This window comes from Eurosta solidaginis, chromosome 3 (assembly GCF_040869045.1).
Source record: "Eurosta solidaginis isolate ZX-2024a chromosome 3, ASM4086904v1, whole genome shotgun sequence".
NCBI classification, from domain to species: domain Eukaryota; kingdom Metazoa; phylum Arthropoda; class Insecta; order Diptera; family Tephritidae; genus Eurosta; species Eurosta solidaginis.
The window spans coordinates 187,389,147-187,409,087 of NC_090321.1; the positions used below are offsets into that span (position 1 = coordinate 187,389,147).

At 34.6% G+C, this 19,941-nt stretch overlaps 1 protein-coding gene across 1 annotated transcript in view; it reads left to right on the forward strand.

Moving 5' to 3' along the window:
* Vps13 (vacuolar protein sorting 13C) overlaps window positions 1–19,941 on the forward strand; it is a 108,753-nt gene that overhangs the window by 51,521 nt on the left and 37,291 nt on the right. Inside the window, exons 11-22 of the mRNA XM_067774277.1 lie at window positions 4,665–5,392; window positions 6,862–7,510; window positions 8,588–8,743; window positions 8,807–9,155; window positions 12,704–12,849; window positions 12,907–13,204; window positions 13,280–13,567; window positions 17,123–17,272; window positions 17,346–17,885; window positions 17,948–18,768; window positions 18,833–18,991; window positions 19,051–19,209. Of these exons, the coding sequence (XP_067630378.1) occupies window positions 4,665–5,392; window positions 6,862–7,510; window positions 8,588–8,743; window positions 8,807–9,155; window positions 12,704–12,849; window positions 12,907–13,204; window positions 13,280–13,567; window positions 17,123–17,272; window positions 17,346–17,885; window positions 17,948–18,768; window positions 18,833–18,991; window positions 19,051–19,209 (4,443 nt within the window). The remainder of the gene's footprint in view (window positions 1–4,664; window positions 5,393–6,861; window positions 7,511–8,587; window positions 8,744–8,806; window positions 9,156–12,703; window positions 12,850–12,906; window positions 13,205–13,279; window positions 13,568–17,122; window positions 17,273–17,345; window positions 17,886–17,947; window positions 18,769–18,832; window positions 18,992–19,050; window positions 19,210–19,941) is intronic.

Here is a 19,941-nt window from a genome sequence, read left to right on the forward strand (position 1 = left end):
CTCAAATAGTTCATTTGCCGGCTCTAACGAGCTCAACACTAAAATAGTACTGAAGCTTTTGAGTGATTGTGACCCTGGATTTCAGCTTTGCCATTTCAACTCTAGAAGTCTGAATCAATGTAAGCTTGATTATTTGAACCACATGTTTAGCTCTGTGAGTGTTGATGTTCTGTGTGTCACTGAAACTTGGTTTCAAAATGACATGAATGATAATGATAACAAGTTTCTTGACTATTGTGTGATTAGAAATGACAGACAGCAAGGTAAGCGAGGTGGAGGTATTGCGATATACCACTAGAGGACGTTGCAGTGTAAAATAATAAATAAATCAGATAATTCCGATCCTGTAGAGTTTTTGATGGTGGAATTTTACAATAATTACGAGCGTTGCCTTGTTGTATGCGTGTATAATCCAAATAAGTCGTATGACTTAAATAACCTCTTTCAATGTTTATATAAATATAGTGCCACTTACGAACATATACTACTGTGTGGAGATTTAAATATAGATTTGCTTGTTGAAAATGATCGTTCCGAAAACTTGCTTGAAGATATGTCAGGCTTAGGGCTTAAAGTTGTAAACCAGCTTCCTACTCGTTTTGGTCCCCATTGTAGACCAAGTTTACTAGACGTCTTTTGCGTTTCTGATATGAGTAATGTCTTACATTTTGACCAAATTTCCCTGAGTGGTATTAGCGACCACGACTTATTTTTTCTAAGCTATAATTTAGTTATGCACTCAGAATTTAATGTTTCAGAAAACTACATAAATTTTCGAGACTTCAAGAAAATAAATATCAGAGACTTAGCCACTGAAGCATCTGCACTTCCTTGGAACGACTGTTGGTTTTCTGCAGATATTAATGATAAAGTTGAATATTTTTCGTTCTTAGTTAATTACTTGTTCGATAAATGTGTTCCACTTAGAAAAATTAAAGTTAAGAATAATAAACAGCCATGGTTCAATAGCGTAGTACTTCAGGCTATAAAAGCAAGAAATAAAAGCCATTCGCTTTGGAAGAAAACGTCTAAAATTGAACATTGGCAGGCTTACAAAGTATTGCGAAATAGAGCTACTAGTATCACCAGGGAGGCCAAGAGGGACTTAAAAACTTAAAACAACTTGGTGTTAAGCCCAATCTTAACTCCGAATGCTTGGTTGATGCTGATGTTATGAATGACTTCTTTGCTGTGAAATTACCAGAATGGGATAATCCATATATATACTCGAGTGAAGATTCTTCTAATGATCCTGGTCAAATATTTAATTTTTCAAATATAACTGAGGCTGAAATAATACAAGCCATTCTTTCAATAAAATCGAACGCTACGGGAGAGGATAAGATCAGTTTAAAATTCATTAAATTAATTTTACCTTATATTATTGCGTCTTTTACACATATTCTAAACTTTTCACTAACTTCCTTAAATTTTCCTGATGCTTGGAAAGTAGCTAATATTGTACCTGTTCCGAAAAAAGTTAATGCCTCCCAACCATCTGATTTTCGGCCTATTAGTATTCTTCCGTGTCTATAAAAGATTTTTGAAAAACTTTTATTGAGCCAAATTATGAACTATCTGACAAAAGAAAATCTGCTTTCACAAAACCAATCAGGTTATCGTAGGGGTCATAGCTGTTCTACGGCTATGCTTAAGGTAATGGAAGATATACGGCCTTCCTTTGATAACGGTAACCTGACAATTCTTGCACTGTTGGATTTCTCCAAGGCTTTTGACACTGTCTGCCACAAAATTCTTATTCATAAGCTTCAAACATACTTTGGTTTCAGTTGGGATGCTGCAAGGCTCATAAATAGCTACTTGACAAACAGGTATCAGAGGGTAGTGTGTAGAGATAGTAAATCCAGCTCATGGCCGGTGAAATCTGGTGTACCTCAGGGCTCTATTCTTGGTCCAATTTTATTTAGCATGTATATAAATGACATAGAGAAATGTTGTTAAAATGTATCTATGCATCTTTATGCTGATGATGCCCAATTATACCTCTCGGCACCTCTGGGGTTAGTGGAGGATCTTGTTTGTCGAATAAATGAAGACCTAAAAGCTATAAATCAATGGTCTAACAATAATAAGCTCTGTCTTAATGCATCTAAAACACAGGCGATTGCCATTTCTCATTATTCTTATAATTTGGATGACGTTTCTCCAATAATACTTAATGGGAATGTTGTGAAATTTGAGAAGACTGTTAAAACGCTTGGATTCATACTAAATAAGCATCTTACTTGCGCTGATCATGTAAATTCATCAATTAGTAGGTTGTATTATATATTAAGACATTTATGGAAAACGGCCAATTTTACTAGTGAAGATACCAAGCCTAAACTTGTTAAAACTCTATTACTGCCAATAATATCGTACCATGAGTTGATATATGGTTGCCTTGATAAAGGTTCCATGAGGAAATATCAACTTATAATTAATAATTGCGCCAGATATATTTTTCTTAAAAGGAAATACGATCATATTTCCAGCTTCTGAAGAACGATTCTTGAATGTAGTTTATCTTCGTTCTTTGATCGCGGTCAACTCGTACTTGCAACCTTATTATACCGCACTTTAAGTACTCGGTGACATCCAGAATGTTTTTCGTTAGAGCTGTGCAATTGTGGAATGCGTTGCCTAATAAAGTAAAATAAGAACTAAATCCTAAGCGCTTCAAGTTAGCTGTACACCGGATCCTTTGTTAATGAACTTGTGAAAAATATCTATGATTTTGTCTTACTTCATCTCACTTTTTGAATTGATCTCACTTTTTGAATCTCGCTCTGTCAGTAACTAATATTAAATATATAAATAAGTAATAAATTTGAACTAGTATTAAGTAAACATTTCAAATATGACACTGTAAAAGACCACGTCTTATATGTGCATTAAATAAATGAATGAATTTAGTTTGGAGTCAGGAGTAAATTGCCCATATAAATGTTGTACCTGCGAGTGCCCTTTCAAAGATTTTCAATAAGTCGAAGTTAATTTTTTATGTTTTTGTAATGGTCAAATAAAATACATGCAAAATAATGGATTAGATAAGCTATACACCGTTTGGTAGGATATTAACTACAGTTTTATTTTAACATTGCATTTTAATTTTATTAACATTTTTGCAATGGTGGGATGGCGTAAAACTAAGTAAAACGGTTTTTAAATTTCTAAAAATATACAGAATGAGATAATTCAGGGGTAAAGTTCTAATCCTCTTCGCTCCATACAAAAGACAAGATCTGTAAGAAAATCTGTAGTGAAAATATTCCATGCGCTTTTGACCTAAAGGCTAAAATTGCACTAAAAATTGTGCATATATGTCTTTATTTGGTAATATCTCGTAAACAAGTATTTTATGGAGAAATAATAACATAAAAACTTTTATTTAGAATGGTATTAGGAGTAAATTGCCCATATAATTTTTTTACCAGCGAGTGTCCTTTTAAGGACTTTTCATAAGTCAAAGATTTTTTTTACGAATTCTTAAAAAATAATTTATTAAATAAGCTATTTTTGCCAGTAAACCGGTACTAAATTGTCACAAAGGGCTTGGAAATATATTTATAATAAACGTGCATTGTAATTGTGAGCTCTAGGCCAAGAAATTTATAATAAAAATAATTCTGATAAGGCAGCACAACGGAAAACATATCTAGAAGCGTGTTCTTAATTGGTAAGTTTTGAAACTAAGTAAACATAAGAAAATAACTACACAAATTGTTCTACATAGGATAGAAAAAGAAATGCTTGAATGCAGATGCGCTTCCCAGCAGAAGAGAGGTGTTGAGTGTATCTTGTTATTTAATGCAAAACAAAAGAAAAAATGCAAGAGACAGTGCTTTATTTTTGGCAGAAAGACTAATCAATTTATACGAAAAATTCGAAGTTCCAGTGAAAAAACGCGACGGAATTGAAGGAATTATCCTACTAAATTATAATAGCTATAAGAAAAAAAATAGTAGTTTAGCGACTATAAAAAAGTTTAACAACTCTTTGGAACAACTGTTGGATATTTCGCTTACAAATGCACTAAAAATTTTAGTAAACCAAAAAAAAAAAAAACAAAAAGCAATGAATTTCCTAGTAGAGCATCGTAAATTACTTGCAGAAAATGTATAATATTGTTTTATAGACTTCAAAACGTTTCATATTATTATTTAATTTGATTCTTTATTAAATATTTACAATTTTCATTCTGTATGTTTTTAGAAATTTAAAAACCGTTTTTACTTAGTTTTACGCCATCCCACCATTGCAAAAATGTTAATAAAATTAAAATGCAATGTTAAAATTAAACTGTGGTTCCCAAAAATTCGTTACAATATCTTTACAACACTATCTGCTACTAACTTTTTATCACCTCTATTAGCTTTACACTTCCTGACAAGTTCGATGACGTTATCTGTAGTAACTAGGAAAACTGACTTCTTTATAAAATTCTCCTATATTATTGCAAATATCCTCAATGCTATCTACAAAGTATTTATAAGGTTGTTAGCAATTTCAGATTAATTCACGTGTGCTGTACCGTTTATCAAAATCTTCTTAAAAGAAGAGTCTTCATTAACCCTACTTATTGTCAATTTCAAATATTACCAGCTTTTTATATTTTTTCATTATGTTTCTTTTTCTATACTCATCATAACTCAAATTTTTAGATGGTGGTTGCTCGACCCGGCGAAGATTTTGAAACAACACTTGCTTCAGCGACACGATCCGAAATGCACATATTACGCCCTACATCTGTGTTATGCAATGTATCGCTTTGTGCTGTTGATGATGATCCACGTTTACCAAAAATGAAAATCAATGTTGAAATACCCTCAATTGCACTAAACTTAACAGAGGATCGCATGTTTGAGGCATTACGCGTGGCCACAAGTATACCGTTGCCGGAAAGTGAAGATAGTGAACCATCAGCACTGACAAGAGCGTTGAGCACAGCTTCGTCAAAGCTATCATTAGCTAGTTTCTTAACACAAGAGAAAAAAATAAAAAAACAACGCGAAGAAAAGCCTGATATATCTGCAGAAATTGTCCAATATACAAATCTAGAATTGGTGTTCACATTAAAAGAATTTAGTGTTGCATTGAATAAAGCAGTACGTTTAAAGGATACTCCAAACATGAATGGAGATATTAATGGTATATTAGCAACATCAAACGAATCATCAACAACACCAGCTGTAGTATCGCTAGTAGAATCACCACAAGATTCAAATGCATTCGGAACACCAGTTGATGAAATTCCAAATGAAAATTTTGTTGAAAAATATACTAGTTGCGCTGGCAGTGATTGCACAGCTGAGACCATATTATCATTTCATGTGTTGGAGCTTGGCGTAAAAATGTATCAACGTACATACGAAATGGTAGTGGAAGCCAAGTAAGTTCTGCACTGGACTCAAGTTTTATCTAACACACTAAAGACTTGCAAACGTCTTTTATAATAACAGAAGCCGTCAGCTACACGGTTGCCACATCATGCTTTCATTTGGTACCAAAATTCATCGAAAAAATGGACCAAATCTCAGGAAAAAGGAACATTTTTGTTTTATTTGATTGTGATACAAGCAATCCACAAAAGTATCGTAGTCGTTGTGAAATATAAAATTTCAGGATGTTTCCATGGTTTCCTATACAAAATTTTAATAAACTTAGCGAATAGGAGACTTAAATCAAACTGCACAAACAAAAACACTACTTTTATGTATTATATTTTCAAATTTCTAGGATAAGTCTATGCCTTCACGAACTATACGTTTTGAATGTAGTTTTGCTGACAAAGCTCTTAGTTCCAGCATTATGTTGTTAATTGGAAAGAAATAAAATGAATAGCGCAGTTAGGTTTTAGTAAGAAAAGGCTCAAATGTTTGCGTTTTGGTGTAGCCGAACTATGAGCAAACTCCGTAAATCATAAATGATACTTACTTTTTCCCCTGCACGTTGAAATTTCATACCAAAGCCAAAAGATTTAGTAAGTGTGATTTTTGTAAAACTCAAATTTAGTGAATCTAGCCCCAGGCTTCAGATTAAAAAGCAAACGTCTTAAAAGTTTCAACTGTGCAATAACGGAACCTGATTACATGTAAGTAGGTACTAGAAATTAGTTAACAGCGTTGTTATTGAAGTTTATGGGGTTCTGTACCTACGCGAATAAAACACAAAACACTTCTTTCGAAATCAAATCTTTTTTACATTTGCTTCAAAATCTGAATATAAAAGTAAATTTGTTCAATCGCGATTCGTTATTAATTTAAAAAGTTACCGCTTTCAACAAGTATTCCTGCCTTACTTACAGTTAAAATATTTCTTATGCCAAGCTACTTAGTTTTCAAGTATTCGGCGTGCCTTAACACCACAATACTCCTGGAACACCACAATACTCCTGAAATTTTTACATGGGATTTCTTTGTAAAAATTTTAGGAAGTGTTACATAAAACCAATTAGTTTCATTATTTTACTTAGTTTTCAATTCAAATCTTAACTCGACGGCCATCGTAATGGCTCCATCAGTGGAAAGCCCTGCACACGTGCATTTGAGAAAATTTTTCTTAGCTCAACTAGTGAAAAAAATCTATCACGAAAAGTGTTTGATAACCGATCGAAATATCTGAATACTAAAACAAGAATTTTTTCTGATAAGTCCGTGTAATGTCTTTGCCCTTGGGCCAAATGGACCAAAAGTGGCAACCGTGGTCAGCTACTATTGGCAGTTTGATATTGTGGCAAGCAAAAATCTAAACGTTGCATGCTTTTAGGGGCACCTTATTTTATTTTTGTAGATGCAGTCAGTTGCAAACGACTTCTTTATTCACATGTTTAATTAACTTGTATTTTAAACATTCTTTTAGTTTGGGTGCTGTTAGTCTAATGCGTCATGGTTATGCTGAGAGTTCTAATTTAAATATCATCGATACACCACGATTTACCGAAGATCTTGAATACTTACTAACAGTTTCATATGTAATGGCACAACGTTCATCACCAGAATTTTTCACTAAATATAATGCTACTGAGCAAATGATTAATATTAATTTCTCTACTTTAAATATAATATTACATCAGGAAGTATTACTGCAATTACTAGCACTCGCCGATTCAGTACAACGAAATTTGGATGAAGTTCTTAAAACGGCAACAACACCAGCTGCACCACAACAACCCAAAGATCGTGTAGCATATGCTGGTGATACTGGTATTTTAAGTAAATTAGGTGTTATTGCAGAAGAGGGAGAAGATGCTGGTGTACTTGCTACTGTAGCTCCTGCGAAAAGTCGTTCACAACGACAGAGAAAAGTTGTTGATAGTATAAAAATTCATATAAAAGCTAAATTGGAGCAAGTTTCTGTGCTTTTGACATGTAAGAAACGAGATTTAGCTTCATTAGAAGTTCAACACTTTGATGCGAATGTTATATTAAAATCATCTTACACTGAATTGAGTCTTCGCTTAAAAGATATCGTGGTAACTGATTTGAATCCATTAACTCAGCATAGTGGGGTAAGTTATTATTCAGCCCAATACTAAATATTCCCTCGGAATTATGTTCTCGCGGATTTTTTTACTCCCGCGGAAAAATTCCTCCAATTCTTTTCTCCTAGGGAGAACAATAATTGGGGAATTTTCGAAGTCAGCTGTTTTGTCAATTCAAATTTCGTTGCGCATTTCTTATTTTGTTTAAAAAATAGAAAAGTTTAATTATTGTTGCGAATTTGTTTGAAATTAAGAAATAAAATATAAACAATGCACAGTATTGCATTTCATATAGTATTCACTGAAATGAGTAATGAATTGGTGCCACGGCAACATCAACAAAGGAGCATAAGAAGAAGAAGACGGCGGGATAACACAAATCCGCCGGAGGTGCCTGCTTTCATTCAGCAAATCAATTTTCTGGCAGCCAAGTCGAATTGAGTTCGCCTTTCGCCATATGCCAAAATCTCTTTAAGCCTTCTTGCGCAATTTCTGGATAGCTGCATCAAATATACCAAGAGCTCTTCCGTTGTTTATGATATACTTTTCGTATTAAAATAAAGAATATTGTTGTAGAATGTACATATTTTAGCACAAATTTCTACAAATAAGTGTTTTTTTAAGCTCCAATTTCTTTTAACGATTTTGACGCATTCCCTTTAATTTAACAAGTGAAAAAATTCCTAAGAAATGGCAGAGAAATCTCCCTCTCACTCACATTCATAATACCTACTTTTCTCCCATAACCGGTTTCCGTTTTTTCGAACATTGTTCAGAATAGGAGGAAAGGGAGAAGTGAAAAAACTCAGAAGGAATTTTTATCTAGAATACGAGGAATGGGAGAAGGGAAAAAACTCGCATGGAATTCTTGTTTAGAATTGGGCTGATTATTTTGTTTATTTTAAAGGACTAATTACGAAATTCATTAGCATTTTTAGGGATGATTTGTCAGCAGTGTAGATACTCTTCTATTGACTTTAAAAATATGTAACTTGATTTAGAATCACATCGCCCCAAAAATGCTTTTCTACTGTGCTATTTAATAATATTTAAATTTATATTCATTATATGCTTCTTAAATTATGTTATGCTTCTTTTTAATAGATTCTTTCAATTGTTGGCGATAATGCGCTCGAGTGTCAAGTTATTAAATTCAATTTGGATGAAACTTCCAATTACAATTCGGACGATATGCGTATAAGTGTATCAATTGGTGGCATGAGAATAGTGTTTCTTAACTGGTTCGTTACTGGCGTTTTGGTATGTTTGATTTCTTGAATTCGATATCTGTATAATTCCCTCAACATTTGAATTTTGTTTCAGAGTTTCCTTAATAACTTCCAAGCTGCTCAAGCAGCTTTGGCAGAAGCGAGTGCTGCTGCCGCCGACGTGGCTAAGCAAAATGCTTTAGAAGCCTATGAAAATGCATCGCGCATGAAACTCGATATAAAAGTTAAAGCACCTGTAATTATTGTACCAATGGATTCGCAAAGTCTTAATTCTATTGTATTGGATCTTGGATTTTTATCACTAAGTAATGTAACAAACGAAGTTGATGTACCGCGAGATAGTAGGCGTGCGGTACTTGATGAAATTAAACTTGAATTGAAAAATTTGAGACTAGCAAAGGCTGCAATTTTATTAGAGCCAGCACGAAGATCTTCTGTAGATAGTAAGTGCATATAATACTGTGTTACGATTTGAAGGTAATTGTGGGCGGAATAGTTCCTACTCTAGACAGACACTACTTATTTTACATTTTCACTGGCTTCAAACGCGTACTTCCAAATGAGTCATTTCAAAGCGTTTACGTTGGTCTCTTTCCCATCTCGCTTAACCTTTCCTGCAGGACTCGACTGCCACCAATCCATCGCAAGAAAAAGACCTGCCGTAGTTGATTAAACAATAGTACCATAAAAAAGAAACAAATACTAAAAATACAAAGCACTTTCTGGTAGAATTGTCACGTTTGGTTTTGAAAAACTAATGGAAGCTGCTATTATAGCTCAGGGACAGCACATCGTTTAACCATTGGGTTCTTGCCGGGTTTCCTTTAGTAAGAAAATGTGAAAAGCTCGTGTGGATGAAATGTGTGGATTGCATTTGCAGGCCGAATGCGAATAAATGGGATAAAATGACTCATTTGGGAAATGGACTTGTATGAGTAATGCGCCGCATTGCAATTTTCCACCCAAAATAACGCATTTGTTGCTGTGTAAATGTGATATTAGTTAAACCTAATTAAACTCCTTTTACCTGCTTACTTCTGGTTTAGCGTTCAGGTGCTAAATTTAGTTCCGGTGTGAAATACTTAATGTTAATTTGCTTGAGATATTTGAGAATTAATTTTGCGGAATGTTCTAATCCCTTAGCGCTCTTACGAAAGGTTCCTTTTTTGGACAAGGTTAAAATGTTCTAGAAATAATACGCTCTCTAAGCGCGCTTTCGGCCGAAATCCTTGAATAAAGAACGAGAAAATACAGGAAAATATCTTAACCCTCTAGCTATCTCTTAAATGCTATTTTATATCAACTTTCTAGAAACGGAGCCCAGAATCCTTTGGTGAGAGAGGTTGCGGTTTAAACTATTCCAAAAACATGTAAGAAAGTCTAAGTTCGGGTGAAACCGAACATTACCCAGCTGTACACTTGAAATGCTATTGTTATTTGTTTTGTGTGCTTAATAGTGCTACAGGGCTGCGCAATAATACATATGTGACCCGGCCTATGAAAAGGTGGCTTATGGCTCAAACACATTTTTCCACTTTTTTTCTGGTTTCGATAGTTTTTGAGACGCTCTTTCACGTGGTGAAAACTAGAAAGTCCTAACTTGCTTAGAAGTGTTCTGGAGGTGATATTTTCATCCATTTCCATTTGATCTTCAGCTTGAAACAATGCTTGTAGTTCGTCCTCGTAATTGATACCAACATCATCGAAAGAATCATGATCATTCTCTTCGTTTTCACAGAAATGTGTTTGAAAAACTCGCTAAATTCTTCTTCGACAGACATTATTCACAAGCGACACACGTCCTACTCGTTCAGCATTGCTTTTAAATCTGAGCACTCACACGATTTTTTTTCGGTCAGAAACTGGTTTGTGCTTTTATATACACACACGAACTTATCTCATTTATGCTATTTTGCCTTTTTTGGTTGCCTTTTGGGCATGACTGTTCATAATGCAAAACAAAAACTACTAAGAAACTGAAGAAATGCATTGTTTATCTTTAACAGCTCTTCCTCGCCATTTCTTTTTTGAGTCATAAGCCACCTTTTCATAGGCCGGGTCACATATACATACGGTTCTATTCTGACCTAATTGTTTTTTTGAGTTATGGCTCCCGAAACATAGAAAATTGCTTAGTCAAAGAAAGGGCGGTGCCACGCCCATTTTTTAAAATTTGAAGTTTTTCCTATTTATTGTTATAAATCCAGTTGGGAAATGAAATGCCATTGATATAAAGCTCTTTTTTGAAAAGATATAGCTTATTTTATTCTTCCACGACCCATTTAAAAATTCTTTTATATAAAAGTGGGCGTGGTCCTTAACCGATTCCGTTAATTTTTCTTCAAAGCATTCCTTATAGTAAAGCGAACCTTTCTGCCGAATTTTGTTACGATCGGTTTAACGATTTTTGAATTATGATTAATAATATGTGTAAAATTGATTTCATCACAAGTGGGCGGTCATTTTAAATTTTTTTTAAAATTTTTATAAAGAGTCTATCAGTCCACACGTCAAATTTCAACACTCTAGGTGTATTATAACTAAATAATCAGTTTTTTGTGTTTTCCAAAATGTTATATATATAAAAAGTGGGCGTGGTTATCATCCGATTTCGCTCATTTTCAATACCAATCTATTCTGGGCCAAAATAAGCTCGTGTACTAAATGTGGTGAAGATATCTCAATATTTACTCAAGTTATCGTGTTAACGGACAGACGGACGGACGGACATGACTCAATCACCCTTACGCGAATTTCACGCGGAAAAGTGTTCGCCTCCACTTCTTTTGTTCTTTCCGCCTATCGGCAATTTCGGGTGAACAAAAGTTCACTTCGAAACAGCTGATGTTCTATTGTAAATTGGCAGTGAACAAATAATTTACTTAGAATTGTGTAAATTTTGTAACCAAGCATATATTTCCTTAAAATACAACAAAAATAGAAATAAAAAATTTATAAAATAATGTTTAGTATTGAAATTAGGTTAGTATTGATTGAGCGCGAGGAGAATATAAATGTGAAAGCGATTCGGAGGCAATTAAGGGACAGTTCTAACCCTTTGGAGCTGAATGGTTCACTGTAAGCTAAAATTACTTTTTTCAGCACTTTTGAATAACAAGTTAATTTTTTTCAATTAGCTTTCGCCAATATTACAGGCTAAACAAGCCGGCATTCTAATATTTGCTAGATATTCTTACCAACTCCTTGCCACCATTGAAGCAAAAATTTGTAGTTCCACCAATTGTAAAGTTGAGTACAGGTCTTCGTTTTTTCGCATAGGGAAAATGCGTTGGAAACGACAATGAAGTGAGTCTTAGCCAATCTTGTTTCAGTGAGGTGATCAACATTTTGGAACCGCTGCTTTGTCCACTATGAATAACTTTGCCGACTGATACGTTGTCATAAAAAATAGAATTTACATACTTAGCAATACACGAATTTCACTTTTTTCCACTCAGTTTCAGATTGTGCATTATTTATTGATTTATTTCTAATAATAAAATACATATAATTATAAATAAGAGTATCAAATTTCAAAACAAAAAATTATTTACATTTTGTTTTCCTCTCGTTCGCCTGTAAAATATAAGTGAACAAATTTGGGTTTCCCCGCTGTTCATTTCGCCCGATCAAAGGTGCCAATAAGGTGAAATCTTTTTCGAACACAGAAAATTGTTTCGCCACCCTCTGCGATAGGGTGAACAAAAACTGTGAATATTTTCGGGTGAAAATAAAACTCTCGATAAGGGTGAATCAAATTTTTTTTCGATGCTGGTGATTTTGATATATTGAAGTCTATATCTACCTCGATTCCTTTATACCTGTAGAACCAACCGTTATCCAAAGTTATAATACCCTGTGTACAAGTACAGCGGGGCGTCCGGGGCTTTCAGTCTGAGTTGGATTTATTGCGTCTCCAAAAGTGTTGCACAGTGCTTTTTACGTCTTTTGTATCGCAGTTTTCAGGTTCTACATTTCTTTTGTTTTCCAGCTGTGGATATGGCTTATGGCATTAAGTCTCATCTGAATATTTTAGATCCCGTTAGTTGTACATTGATTGTGAAACGCAATTTGTCTAGCACATGGTATAAAGAGGTACCAGAAATGGATATTTCAGGACACTTGAAATCGATTGAGGTAAAGTTTCACGTTCACAACTGTGTTTTATATATTTACATCTTGGTTGCTTTCTAGTTTAATCTATTTATGGAAGATTACGCTGTTATAATGGCTATATTAAATCGTAATTTAAATGAAGGCGCGGATGAATTTCCACCCGTTGAAGAACCGGAAGAACCTCCAGTATCACCAACGAAACTTACGGCGGAAGCGCGACGATCAGTATCGAATAAAACTAATGTTGAACTAGATAATGTTGCATCAAAGCGTAAATTAATGGCTGCAGCAAATGCAGCACAAAAGAAAGAAAAAATTCATGAACAAATGAAATTTAGTTTTCTATTTGATGGTGTGATCATAAATTTGTTACTAAGTAAGTATAATTGTATAATCATATTTTATTAAACCAATGTTTATTAATTTTTATTTAATATATATTTTTTCTTAGACAACGAAGAAGGCCTTGCACGTTTCGGTTTGTACCTATTTTCACTGAAGGGTAACAAATTAATTGATGGCACACTTAATACCTCAATTGTTTTGTGCAATATTCAAATTGATGATACACGCAAATCAAATAAAAGTCCAATCAAAAAATATTTGTGTCGCAAAGATTGGAACGATTCTGTATTGCAAAAGCAAAGTCAAAACCAAGCTGATGTATTGGAAAACTGCAAGACAGAGCTAAGCTATATGCTTGATTTAACTGCTAGTATTAAGGAGGATGACACATTTGGTATGTTAAAATATAATAGGCTATAAATATTATATAGCAAAGTGTTTCTCAGTCAGCACAAAACAGTCCAACCCATACGAAAAAATCACAAAATGTTTTTTGCGTTCTTGTGCTAAAGTTGAGATAAGTGCAGCAACGTTTTGAAATTAATTAATATATGCACTAAATATTAAGGCTGTGTGCGAGTTAACCTAAATTTTTACCTAAATAGAGAAAAAAACCTAAATCACTGGAGTTACCGACAGTCTCCAGAATTTTTATGAGCATACTTTTCAACCTAAATTCAAATGCCAAATTTCAAAAACAAAAATATTGATTTTTCAATATTGTATATGCAAACAAATGGCTCTTGTCCATTCAATTTAAGTAAATTATAGATCATAGAGCGATTATCGCTGCTGCGATTAAGGTCCGATCGATTGTACGTGATGGTGAGCTCAATTTTGTTCAAGCTGATGTCGGCGACACAAGAATTGGATCCTTCTCAAATATGGACCGAAATCTGAACATTTTGGCAGCCAAGTGGACTAATTGGCATAAAGAAGTTATTGGAGGGGTACCAACATCACAGTATTGAATTCGAGATTGTGGAAAAGGTCATTGTGCACGTACTCCACTATGTCCGAAAAAGAGCCTTATAAAACGGATCCACTGCATTTTCTTGAACTGATATCTTGGGATAGGTACTAACCGCTGGCCCTAATTGACCTCTGTTCTTTTTAAGCGTGAAAACCCATCAAAAATACCGAATTTCCCGTATTGTTATTAATTTCTTAGCAAAAATAAACAATTTAGGTTTTGATATCAACTCGCACAGATTTGACAGCTTTTTCCTAAATTATTGCAGTGCTGGATAGTTCCAGTGGAATAATAGTTTAGGTACCTAATATTTAGGGGAACTCGCACCCAGTCTAAATACACAAACAAGTAAGGAAGGTTAAGTTCGGGTGTAACCGAACATTACATACTCAGTTGAGAGCTATGGTGACAAGATAAGGGAACATAACCATGTAGGAAAATGAACCGAGGGTAACCCTGGAATGTGTTTGTATGACATGAGTATCAAAAGGAAGGTATTAATGAGTATTTTAAAAGGAAGTGGGCCATAGTTCTATAGGTGGACGCCATTTCGGGATATCGCCATAAAGGTGGACTAGGTGTGACTCTAGAATGCGTTTGTAGAAATATCGGTATCAAACGAAAGGTGTTAATGAGTATTTTAAAAGGGAGTGACCCTGAGTTCCATAGGTGGACGCTGTTTCGAGATATCGCCATAAAGGTGGACCATGGGTGACTCTAGAATGCGTTTGTACAATATCGGTATCAAACGAAAGGTGTTAATGAGTATTTTAAAAGAGCGTGGGGCTAGAATGTGTTTGTACGATATGGGTATTAAAGGTATTAATGAGAGTTTTAAAAGGGAGTGGTGGTAGTTGTATATGTGAAGGCGTTTTCCCGATATCGACCAAAATGTGGACCAGGGTGACCCAGAACATCATCTGTTGGATACCGCTAATTTTTTTATCTATGTAATACCACGAGCAGTATTCCTGCCAAAATTTCAAGGGTTTTTTATTTCGCCCTGCGATCTTTTTCATTTTCTTCTACTTAGGTGTCACACCCATTTTACAAAGTTTTTTTTCTAAAGTTATATTTTGCGTCAATAAACCAATCCAATTACAATGTTTCATCCCTTTTTTCGTATTTGGTATAGAATTATGGAATTTTTTTCATTTTTCGTAATTTTCGATATCGAAAAAGTGGGCGTGGTCATAGTCGGATTTCGGCCATTTTTTATACCAATACAAAGTGAGTTCAGATAAGTACGTGAACTGAGTTTAGTAAAGATATATCGATTTTTGCTCAAGTTATCGTGTTAACGGCCGAGCGGAAGGACAGACGGTCGACAAGGATTGGTAAATTTTTGTTCGACTTATGGCATTAAAAGTATCCTAGACAAATTAAATGAAAAAGGGCGGAGCCACGCCCATTTTGAAATTTTCTTTTATTTTTGTATTTTGTTGCACCATATCATTACTGGAGTTGAATATTGACATAATTTACTTATATACTGTAAAGATATTAAATTTTTTGTTAAAATTTGACTTAAAAAATTTGTTTTAAAACTGGGCGTGGTCGTTCTCCGATTTTGTTAATTTTTATTAGGCATACATATAGTAATAGGAGTAACGTTCCTGCCAAATTTCATCATGATATCTGTAACGACTGCCAAATTACAGCGTGCAAAATTTTTAATTACCTTCTTTTAAAAGTGGGCGGTGCCACGCCCATTGTCCAAAATTTTACTAATTTTCTATTCTGCATCATAAGTTCAACTCAACTACCAAGTTTCATCGCTTTGGCCATCTTTGGTAATGAATTATCGCACTTTTTCGATTTTTCAAAATTTTCGATATCGGAAAAGTGGGCGTGGTTATAGTTCGATATCGTTCATTTTAAATAGCGATCTGAGATGAAAGCTCAGGAACCTACATACCAAATTTCATCAAGATACCTCAAAATTTACTCAAGTTATCGTGTTAACGGACGGACGGACGGACATGGCTCAATCAAATTTTTTTTCGATCCTGATGATTTTGATATATGGAAGTCTATATCTATCTCGATTCCTTTATACCGTACAACCAACCGTTATCCAATCAAAGTTAATATACTCTGTGAGCTCTGCTCAACTGAGTATAAAAACCTAAATCACTGGAAACTGTCGGCAAGGCAGTGCAAAAGAAAAAATTTAGATTTTTTGAGCATACTTTTCAACCTAAATTGAAATGTCAAATTTGAAGAACAAAATGAAATTGATTTTTTTTATTTTATTCAGTTTTTTTGTTTGATTTCTACATATGTACATGCCAATAAAATGCGCTCGTGCACTAATTATAGCTACTTTATTGACCAGAGGACGATGATTCGACTGCGGTGGTGTCCGATCAATAGTCGAAAGGTGCAGTGATGGTTTTAAATATATTGGCGTTAAAGCTGGCGGAATAAAAATTAGATCCTTGATCTTCAACGCTGGTTCAGATTCAGTAGTTATGTATGTGGTTCTCAACGCCCGCACCGCTTCCCTAAAATTTGTTATTTGGGGCATTCCCAATGTACGCGTGTTTCAACTTGAGATGGAAGCAAGCGTCCAATTAGGCGGAAGCGCTACATTTTCTTGTTCTGTGATCTAAGGACACTTTTCCTCCCATGACCCCTGTCCTGCAGAAGCATGTGTTCCTGAGTAAACTACAGTTTTGTATTGTTTGTATAAACAAACAACAATTAGTTGTCAAATGAACTCGCACAGTTTTGACAGTTTTTTTCCTAAATTGTTGCAGTGCTGGAAAGTTCCAGTGGCATATTAGTTTAGGTATTTTAAATTTAGGTCAACTCGCACTCAGCCTAAGTTTGATTTTGCAAAACTACTCCAATGTATTTAGGGGTTTTACTGGATGGGTAAAGATTTTTATGCTGTGCTGGAATTTTATCGCTATACTAGGTTATATAATGTATGTTATTTTTGAGTATTAACCGCTTTAATTAACTCCAAAGCTGAGGTGCGCGTTAGCAGTTTCGATCTGATTTTATGCGTTGACTATCTTTTAAAATTGGCTGACTTCTTTAAACTGCCCGAAGAAGCCGAAACGCTAAGCCCGAAAAAAGGAGGGAAAACACCATCTAGTCCTGTACATGTTAATGCAGGTGAAATAATTATATTTTTTAAGGCTTCTTCAATGTTTCAAATTACTAAATAATTGCTCTATATTTTTTTAAGATACTAACATTAATCACAGAAACTCAAGAGTTGGAGAAATCCATGCACCACCATCAGCAGGCACTGGGAATACTAAAAAAATGAATCTAGTGCTACATATAGAAGAACCAGATATTATATTAGTAGAAAATTTGGATGATTTAAATTCACATGCAATCATTTTTAATGTACAAGCACAATTAAATTATCGCGCTATTGGCGAACGACAAATAATTAATGGACAAATCGATTCGTTAAAAATGTATATGTGTTCATTTGCACCAGAGAATCGTGAGGATACGCGTCACTATATTTTACATCCATGTACGATTAGCTTGCAGGGTTCAACCCCTGATGAAGAAGGTTTACATGTAAGTTTAAAGCTAAGCGAAATTATGTTGAATGTATCGCCGGCGACTATTGAGTTGCTAAATAAAGCAATGCTCACTATAAGTGCTGATCATGCACAGAGAGATACAAATTTAAGACTTGAAACAGACTATTCGCAATTATGGGAGAAAGAAACATTTAAAGATAAACGTTTTTGGTTTCTAAAAGCTGGTGAGCATGACGTCACAAACGGGGGTTCTACTTTTTTTTAATATAATTTGTCTGCATTACAGATCGTGCAATTGATGCACTCGAATATATGGAATGTCCAGAGGAATTGGAAGTGCGCAAGCGTAAAACTGAACGCTGTGTTGTAGAGGTGCCCAATATTACTTTAGTCATAGAAACAGGTGTTGGTTGGTATACAAAGCCACTCATCACAATCGATACGCGACTAAATGCTATTATAAGTGATTGGAGTGATGATTTGAAGATACGTGGCTCACTAACTTTGAGCACCAATTATTTCAATGAGTCTCTGGCTGTATGGGAACCCATAATCGAATTGAATGAACAAATCAATCGTAATGGTGAACAAGAATTCTTGCCATGGGAGCTAACATACAAAGTTGATATTATTAGTCAGAAGAATGAAAACGCAAACGATGATGATGATGAACAAGCTGAAGAATTGGGAAAGGTGACACAAATTTCTGTGCATTCAGATGAAGACTTACAATTTAATGTCACAAAGACCTGCTTGGATTTGTTGAGTGTTTTAGGTGAAGCTTTCTCACAGGCCATTAAAATTGATGGTCTTACAAAACCAGAAATACAAGCACCCTATGTACTGGAAAATGATACTGGTTTTGAAATTTCATTAAATTTTAAACGTGGCATATTTACATTACATGGATGTCACTCGCCTAAAGCAACATCGGCATCCACACTTAATAGATCGCTGGTATTTGCAATGGATGATGATGATGCAAACTTTTTACCAGAACAAATAAAGAGTTGTACAATATCACCGGGCGGCCGTGCATATTTGCAATCGAAACATTTAACAACCGTTACAAATGAAGAGGATGAGCAGTATAATTTATATTTGCAAGTAAGCTTAACAAATTTTGAAAGGTATTTGCTTATATAATAATGCTAATATTTATTTTTCGCAGGTTGGCGGCATTGATAAGGAAGTTATGTTACCTGTTTATAAATCTGATCAACGTTATTTTCCACTGTATCGCGGCTCGAATCAAGATCCTTGGGGTATAGTATCTGAAGTGCGCTTCGAATATGGTACAACAAAAATAAATATACATGGTGTGGTTAAAGTATGTTTAAAGACGTCTTACAAAGAACAAGTTACAAGGATGTTAAAATTTATTTTTAGGTACATAATCATTTTACAACAACTCTATTAATACATCGTTACAAACAAACTGGTGCAAGAGATGCAACTTTAGTTGGTAAAGTTTTGCCCGGCGAAATCTTTCATGTGCCACTGCATGCCATTTATACTGATAATAAGGATTTGCATTTCAGTTTAGAAGTAAGTGGATTGAAAGAAAAGGGAGATGCAAACAAAAGTATAACCATGCATCCCACATCTATACCATTTTAAAACATCAATATTTTTTGCATTATTTGGCGAAAATTTTTGGTATGACCATTTAAACTTGCAATACTTTGACTGAGTGATTTGCAATTGACCGCCTCTAAGCTTATGTGGGAGGGTCTGTGTAATAATTTTAATTAATAAATTTTCAAAATAAGGCTGTGTGCGAGTTGACCTAAATTCCTACCTAAATAGAGAAAAATCTAATACTATATTCAAACAGAAAAATAAATTGAGGAAATTTCGATTTGAATTGAGTGCTGTTCATACAACTCGATTTAGCTTACACAATAGTAATTTGATAGCTGGTTGGCTCATCTCTACAGCAAGAACATACCTTTGTTCAGACTGTCAAAATGTGCGTGTTGGTATTAGGCGAATGAAATGGAATGAAAACATAAAACTTTGATATTTTTGTGTGTTGTAAGAAAATGTGTTCAATGTTTTCGTTTCATTTTGAGTTTGCCATCTTCTTTTGACCACCGTGGTGTGATGGTAGCGTGCTCCGCCTATCACACCGTATGCCCTGGGTTCAAGTCCCGGGCAAAGCAACATCAAAATTTTAGAAATAAGATTTTTCAATTAGAAGAAATTTTTTCTAAGCGGGGTCGCCCCTCGGCAGTGTCTGGCAAGCGCTCCGATTGTATTTCTGCCATGAAAAGCTCT